This window comes from Gekko japonicus, unplaced genomic scaffold (genome assembly GCF_001447785.1).
Source record: "Gekko japonicus isolate JY-2015 unplaced genomic scaffold, Gekko_japonicus_V1.1 scaffold515, whole genome shotgun sequence".
Lineage (NCBI taxonomy): Eukaryota > Metazoa > Chordata > Lepidosauria > Squamata > Gekkonidae > Gekko > Gekko japonicus.
In genome coordinates this window covers 637,879-646,343 of record NW_015164680.1, presented here as the reverse complement: position 1 = coordinate 646,343, position 8,465 = coordinate 637,879, and the positions used below count along the sequence as shown (strand labels likewise).

Sequence of the window (8,465 nt, the reverse complement as noted above, 5' to 3'; positions counted from 1 at the left end):
GGGGGGGGGGAGAAACAGCAAACTGTTTAGAATGTTGGAGGCAGGACTCAGGCAAAGCAGCCAGTGGATAGGGAGACCCTCTGAATGACAGATCAGAGAGTGAACTGATTTTGGAGCGTGTTGGAATGTTCAGGGGAGTCCATGACCAAAATAGAATTATATATACCGGAGGATACTCAGGATTTAGATCCCCTTCAAGAAGGCAATGACTTTGTCTCTCTTACCAAAAGAAATATTTCTCAGTTCAGAAGAAAACCATGCCTAACTCCCCACCTTTTATTTCACAAAGACAAACCCACCTCAGATTCCCTAAAGCCAAACTAGCAATTCCACAATATGAAGGATTCTTGGTGTCTAACAATCACCACTGGAAACCCTCCCTCCCTCCTCCACTGTAGTAGTTAAAGGCAACTCAACCCAAGCATCAAAACTATGTACTATGTACTGTAAGTACACGAAGCTGCCTTATACAAAGTCGGATCATTGGTCTAGCAAGCCTAGTATCATGTACATTGATTGGCAGAAGTTGTCAAGAGAAAAGCCTCTCACTTGCTGCCTGAGTTCTTTTTAACTGGAGATAACAAGGATTGAACCTATGGCCTTCTGCATGCAAAGCAGAAGCTCTATCACTGCGCCACAGCACAACCCCTACTTGAACCACAGCCAGCCCTCTATTTGTCTTTGTATAAAGTTCAACCATGCACCATTGTAAAGTTACTGCTGTTTTTCTTCAAATTTACTTCTGTGTCCTATGGTTTAAAGAAGCCAGATATGAACTGGTACACCAAGTCGTTTTGTAAGTGCATAATCTGAGCTGGAACCAGAGGTCATTTTGGGGGGGATCGCGGGGGATCGCAGTTCCCCCGGGTGAGGTACGGGGGGCGAGGCACATGATGAAGCCCCGCCCCCTGCTTCTGGCCGCCCCGCTTCCAGCCCTCATTCAGCCAGGAGGCAGGAGAAGAGGGAGAGTAAGTTGCTTCCTCCCTGCCTCTCCCCACCCCTGCCTGCCTGGGGCCAGGGAGGGCCTTCGCGGGGCTTCCTTGCACTCCCGCTGGCCTTGCAGGTCCACCGCCGGGCCCCTCATGGGGCTCGGCCGTGGAGCTGCAAGGCCGGCGGCGGCCCGGACCATTGGGGGCAGGGTGTGTGGCCTTATGACACACTTCCGGTGATGTCAGGAGGTGTGGCATATGCTAATGAGTTGTGCTAATGAGTTCCCCTAGCTCTTTTTCTACGAAATGACCCCTGGCTGGAGCCAAATCCAAATTCTCTGGCTACATCTGAACACCAAACCAAAATATTGTTAGTATGATAAGAGGCATATCCGCCAACAGACCATTTTATTATTAACTCCTCTGAAGGGATAATGGGAAACTCCATAACCATGCAGCATCAACAGCAGCAATACCTGTGGTCAGCATTTGTCTTATGTTTTCCATTCCTCAGTCTTCTGCTGACGGCCGAAGGGGGAGGTGAAGAAGGGAGAGGAGGGGGAGGAATAGAGGGCAGAGGGGGCAAATTTCTCTTATTCCTAACCGGAGGGACCCATCCCTCTTCGCCCTCATGCTTGAAAGTCCGCTGGGGCTTGGGGAGAGGATTGATAAAAGGTTTCTTCTCTGGCAGTCCTGGCTCTGTGTATACATTTTCCTCACTTCCCGGTTTGCATTTCACACGAGACGTTTTCACCCTTTCCAGAGTCCCAAAGATCGGCTCGCTAGTTTCAGAGTCCAAGCTGATGAGACGCTTCCCAAGTTCCAGTCTACTAGTAATTTCCTGGCCCTCAGAGAGGCTCTGCCCCTCATCGGCTTTTTCTTGCAGACAATGTGGAGAGTAATAAGTGCCCGGCAACTGAGGTTGTAGCTCTGCAGACCCACCTTTCAAGGCCCGTTCCAGCTTCTTGACTTGACTCAGAACCGACAAGTTCTCCTTCTGGATATCCTTCAACTCACTGCCTTTCCCAGCATTGGAATTTGGCTCCTCTACCCTTAACTTCATGCCTACTTGTTTCTCAACAGCCTGCCCAGCACTTTTGGGAGTTTCTGCTCTTCTCTCGTTCTCTTTGCTCGCCACTGGCCACTTTACAACCCTCTTTGAGTCCGCTCCTCTCATCGCCACACTGTCCCTGGTTATTTTCTCCACCACACCCAAAAACGTACTAAGCTCCTCTTTAACTCCTCGTTCTTCTTCCTTCCAGGCAGATATAGGAGATGGACTCTCCTTTTTCCCTTCCCATTCTGAAATCTTGTCTTTGATACTCAAAGGCTTATTCTTCAAACCAACTTTCCCAACAGCCCGCAAGTTCTGAGCACCTCCTATTTGCTTCCTTATAATCCTACTGCTTTCTCTTATGTTGAGATCTACAGATGGATCACCAATGATCATCTTGGAACTGAGCATGTTCTGCTGAAAACAATCTAGCCTCGGATCCAGCATCAAGTTCTCCAATGCTTTCAGGGTGCTCTTAACAACACAAGATGGCTCTGCTTTGTGAGTTAGTCTTGGCGTAATGACGACTGTCTTCTCCAAGTACTTTCCTCTTGAAGTCCCACACTGAAATTCCGTCTTTGGGGTTGTAATATTTAAACTTACACCTTTGATCCTATGCAAAGAAGGCCAAAGACAAAATTAGAGGAACTACACAGTCTTATTCTCTTATCTGATTCTGGTCATGGGCTCCTTATAAAATTATGCCCAATAATTAAAGGAGACACTCAAATTAAAAAAAAAAAGAATTAGTACAAAATTTTACAATAAACTTTCTGTGACCATCATCTCTTCACCTTAACTTTTTTCTGGGAAGAGGAGTACTCATTTGTCTCCACAATACAATGTGCCATCTAAAATTCATTTTCTCAAGTGAACTAAACAGAACAGTGCCTGCACTAGGGTTGGCAGTTGCCCCGTGAGGACAGGGGATCCCATGCCAGGAGCAGTGGTGGGAGAAAAGTAATTCTAAAAACGCGGTTGTGGGGTCAATGGTGCAACATCACTTCCCTGAAAACCCTAGAAATTATATCAGCCTCTCTAGGAGTTTCTGACCTTTCCTAGAGAGGCATGACATCACTTCCAGGTTTTTCCTGGAAGCGAGGTCATGTTGTTACCCATGACTGCCCCCATCTCCTGATGGCTCGCTTGGCAACCCTTGTCTGGAGACATCTTAAAGGCTAAAAAAATTTCCATTCCAGCTTAATAATTTTACATGGACCAGTCTCCACTTCATCAAATCCATGAGGATTTAATGCAGCGATTCAGATGCGTAAACTGTGATCTTGTCTGTGAAAGATTATGCTAGAATAAAAATGTGACAGTCTTTGAAGTGCCATGTGCTTTTTTTTTTTTGTTGCTGCAACCGGCGTCAACACTGCTACTCCTCTGGAATATGTTACCAAAGATTTGAGTCATCTAATTTAATTGTGTGTCTTCCTCCACTTATCTCCATACTAATGCAATCCCCTGTGCAGGATGTTAGGATTACTCAGACCAATCAAATCAATTTTGTAATTTACTCTGATCAACTTGTGGAAATATTTGCATACACTTTTCTATCCAGACATCTACAATGGTCACAAGGTTATTCACATATGTGAACCGCCTGCCCCGCCCCCTTCATGCTATTCCTCACTCAGTTTTATTGTGTGCAAAAACTCTAGCATGAACTGGACTGTACACAGAGACAGCCTGCATTTATTTCTGTTTCAGGGATTAAGGGAGCCCCCAGAGTGCCACCAGGACTGGGCAACAGGCTGTAGTCTTTGCATAATATTTCTTTCCACATGCAGTTCCATAGGCACACGTCTTTGTTCCATCACAGAACTCAGTGTGGGAAGTCTCCCATGAGCAGACCCGGATCTAAACCCACTTTGGATCAGCAAAGGTCCCCATATCATGTGCCCTCTTACTGCATGAGGGTTTAAAACAGAGGCTGTACACACCCATTGATTTAAGTCATCCAGAATGCGGCTGGATTACTAAACTTTTTTTGTATAATGCAAGATATGGATAATAGGGAAATGGTCTGGCTTAAAAAACCCTCAAACTTTTATAGACTTTTTTTCTTTTTACACACACACATCTTTGTTTCAATTTTTTTTCCATGCAGCGTTAGCACATCAAGCTTATACACATTTACTGGGCAATAAATTCCACCAACTGCGATGGAGCTTATGCTGGAGATAGACAACAATGGCCTGGATCCTACCACTCTGCTCAGCAAAGTCAGAAGCCGGTTCCTCCTGCCCTAAGGAGCCACCCTCCAACTTAAGCAGCTCTTCTGCAAGAGAAAAAGGCACTTGACCTGGAAGAAAGGTTTCAAATTTTGGTGAACAGAGTGGTAAGATCCAGGTCAATATTTAAGAGTGATGGGAAGAGCAGGGTGCAATAAGCAGTACTGGGCAAGACTGACCAATGGTCTGGTAAGTATGAAATGGCTTCATGAATTAATGGCAAAAACCTAGTTTCTTGTGGTGCACACATTTGTTCCTGATGCCCCTTTCTGGATTCTGGTCAAAACTGGCTTTGTAGGTTTGAAGCACTTCAAAAACCCATAACAGAGAGGATGATAAACAATGACAACGCACACCACCAGCCACGATGCTCCTATCAGGTCACCTTCAACTCCCTGAACTATCATGTGTCCCCAGTTCTCTCCCAAGCAAATATTGTTTAGCATAATAGCCTCCAACTTTCAGCCTCTGGCTCACACATTTTTGTTTTGGCTCAGGAAGGAGGGCTCCAGAACAAACTAATTGTTGCAGCAGCCAAATCGCCCGCTCACAACTTGAATGCCAGTCGCTCACAATATAGAATTTCTGCTCACAAGACTCCACAGCTTAGAGGGAACATTGGTCCCCAGTTCTCTCTCAAGTAAATATTGTTTAGCATAACAGCCTCCAACGCCTATAAGATAATCGGCTATCATATTTTAGAAGCATGATCAAGAGCTAGAGAGACTGTTTTTTCCCTGCTCAGCTTAGAGAAAAAAACAACGCATTGAAGACATGATTCACCTCTCGATAGATTTGCAGACCCTGATTTTAGGCTTGTTGCTCACGTTGGCTGCTGTGCTTGCCGTCATTGTGTCAGCACCTGCCATGGCTGCAGTTCACCTGGGAGGAACAACAGCAACAGTTCACAATTAATGCCACCAACAACATGGTTTACATGCAACAAAAACAAACAACTATAGATAATCTACGCTGCTTAATAGCTTTAGCTGCCATGGTTTTGCACACTCTCCAAAAAGAACTCTGAGAATCGTGGCTCTGTGGCAGGATGGTGGAGGAGGAAGGGACGTTCTAGGAGCACAAGGGTTACAGTCTGGTTCAGCGCAGGTAGAATCCGGAAGCATCCGATACATTCTATGAACTGCTGTCTGGACAGCACATCTTAGAGTATTCTGCAGTCATAGCATGCAAGTGCAGAATTTAATTCTCAGGATGCGAAGTTCAGAACGAAGCAAAGAGACAAGTATTTAGCCCTCATTATTGCCAGAACTGGTTTAAGAGTATGCAACTAAAGCCTGGCCAGTCTCAGAAGCCAGAAGCAGGAGGGTGGAGCAGGACAGCCAGCTGTCTGGAACAGGTTTTGGGTGATCTGTGCAGCCTTTTGGCTCTATCTATCCATTTACGACACTTCTATCCCACCCTTCCTCCAAAGAGCAGGGGGGGGGCAGCATATGTAGCTCTCCCCTCCCCCACTTTACCCTCTCAACAACCCCATGAGAAAGGAGATTTAAAGAAAGTTACTGGGCCGACTGAACCCAGAACTTCCCTATTTTAGTCGGATACTACGATATCGGTCTGTCCCCGTGGCTAGCATTCAGTGCCCACTGCAGTACCCAGACTCTGCTTCACAGCAGAATTGACTATGCCTGGATTTAGGATTTGTGCCTTCAGAATTTAAGCCAGCTGGCGAGGCCTGTGTCTGATTTGGACTTGCTATAATACCTAGGAGGACTGTGGTACATAGCAATTAACAGCAACAACTAATAGTCTTCTTCCAAGGGAAGATATTTGATCCCCTAAGGAGTTTACATATTCTTTGCATCTTGCCAGCATTCGTGTAATTTGCCTTGCCAAGTGAACCCGTAAAAATACCATTTTGGGGGGGGGGATGGCCTGGAGGGCCGCCTGCAGTTGCTACTTATTCTTTGAAAGAAACATGGGAGATCCTGGATCTCCCCCATGGCACATTTAGTTTGACCCCAAGGGAAGAAGTGTCCACAGCACATTCACTGCACAATGGTTCGATCAGGCGGAAAGGCTCCCAAAATGGTCCAAGCTCATTCCCAGGGCAACGTGACATCATTCGCAGTGCCTTAAGGCCAAGGGTGAATACTGGCTCTCAAAAAGTCTTCTAACGGAGGGTCGTTTAGGTCACTGTTCATTATTCCTTCCAAAGCAACTTCTGTTCCTTGTTTGGCTGGGAGTGCTTCAGCTCCCCATTCAATGTAAAGAGAGAGGTTTTTGCATTGCTTTGAAAAGCAGCTGTGGGTCTCTGGGAAGCCCCCTCCTCTCCTTCTTTCTCTCTCTCCCTCTCTCTCTCCTGTCCATGCTTTCTCATTACTTTTCAAGTGGGCATTATACAAATCCAGTGGGCCAAAACCAGTTTTCCATGGCAGAAAAAAAGTCCATTGTTTCTTACACAATACGTTGCGGGGGGGGGGGGTTGGAGAGAAACCCAAACCCTCTGGAGTCTGTCAACTTGGCAGATCTTTTTTGAGGCACTCCTGCCACAGTCGGAGCCTAGCAGAAAAGCCAATACAGTTAGCAGCTCTTCCAAGCTTTCGTGCATCCAGAAGAAACAGCGGCTTTATTTTCAAGACGCCAAGTACTGAGAGGGAGTAGGGAGGGGAGAGCAAGAGTGATGCAAGAATAATTCTGTGTTTCTTTTTGTGCTCCTTCCCCATATGACTTTTGTGAGTAATATTTCCAAAACAAAGATAGAACACTGGGTCAATGTAATGAGTAGAAGATTACAGTTCCCCATTCAGGGCACAATCCCAGAGGGATTTATCTGGTGCAAGAGCCAATGAAATGAATAAGACTTTGATAAGACACAATACTTTGGGAAACAAACAAAAAATCCATAGAGCACTTAGGGGGGGGAAATTAATGGTGGAGCAAAAGATGCTGGATAGCAGTGTTCCCTCTAAGCTGAGTTAGTGTGGGCTAGCTCATAGTTTTTTAGCTTCCAGCTCACACATTTTTGCCTTAGCTCAGGAAGGGATGGCTCCAGAGCAAGCTAATTTATGCAGCAGCCAAGTCACTCACTCACAGCTTTAATGCCGGTAGCTCACAAAGTAGAATTTCTGCTCACAAGACTCCACAGCTTAGAGGGAACATTGCCGGATAGACGGCATTGCCTTTGCACACAATTTAACAGCAAAGTGAATGAGCAATTCGTCTGAATAAACCCAACTCCCATAAGACAAGTAGTGAATGAAAGCCAACCAGACAATCTATATCCAACTGAGAGGTAGGATTCGAACCCAGGATCAAGCATAAGTCTCTGTCCATATAGGATGTATGTCAAACACCCTTCAGGTGTACACATACAAACAACTCAGTGACTTGGTAGCCCTTTCCTTGCAATGTGTATGTACAAAAAAGCAGCTACATGGGAGGAACCAATCACACCACTTTCTCTTGTGATGGTAAAGGTTCCCTTGCTTGAAAGCCAGTCGAATCCGACTCTAGGGTTGGGGTGCTCATCTCCGTTCCAAAGCCGAAGAGCCAGCGCTGTCCGAAGACGTTTCTGTGGTCATGTGGCCGGCATGACTAAACACCAAGGCACACGGAACGCTACCTTCCCACTGAAGTGGTACCTATTTATCTACTTGCAATTTCTTACTTTCAAACTGCTAGGTTGGCAGGAGCTGGAACTAGAGATGGGAGCTCACTCCATCATGCGGCACACTCGGGTCTCGAACTGCTGAACTACTGACCTTCCACAGCCTGGAGTTCAGCATCTTAACCACTTGAGCCACTGGGGTGTCAAATCGTGTGGGGAATCCTCACATGGTTACTTCAATCATAAAACCTTCCCACCAGAATGAGATTTGGAAAGTGGTTTCTATGCCCACTGGCCATGCGTGCTAGAGGAGGGAGCATTGGCTGTAGGCGATTTTACTGCATAAGGGGCTGCATTTCCAACAACCCTTCAGTGTTGGACCTGCCACTGAAAGTGCACATGCCTTTTTAACTGTGACTTTGAACGTTTGGGGCAGGAGTCTGGGGACAAGTACCATCCGAGAGGGAGAGAAGGAAACTCTGCAAGGGCCAAAAGAACTCCATCCACCCACATCCCACTATCATCATCTTAATTTTGTATGGTAAGTTTAACAAACACCACGAGGGCAGCCTGGTACAGCCTTGTGGTTATTTTTCAGGAGGTAAAAATTGGTAATAGAGTAGAGCAGGATGTCACGTCCTGGTTGGAAACCTTCACTGATACCATGCTCTCAGGAA

General features: G+C 46.1%; 1 protein-coding gene across 1 annotated transcript in view; it reads right to left on the bottom strand.

Annotated features, from left to right (window-relative positions):
* Positions 1–8,465, bottom strand: part of DENND2A (DENN/MADD domain containing 2A) — a 100,697-nt gene that overhangs the window by 42,854 nt on the left and 49,378 nt on the right. Inside the window, exons 2-3 of the mRNA XM_015409305.1 lie at positions 5,004–5,102; positions 1,406–2,596 (exon numbers count right to left, since the gene is read on the bottom strand). Coding sequence (XP_015264791.1) covers positions 1,406–2,596; positions 5,004–5,089 — 1,277 coding nt within the window. The 5' untranslated portion in view covers positions 5,090–5,102. The remainder of the gene's footprint in view (positions 1–1,405; positions 2,597–5,003; positions 5,103–8,465) is intronic.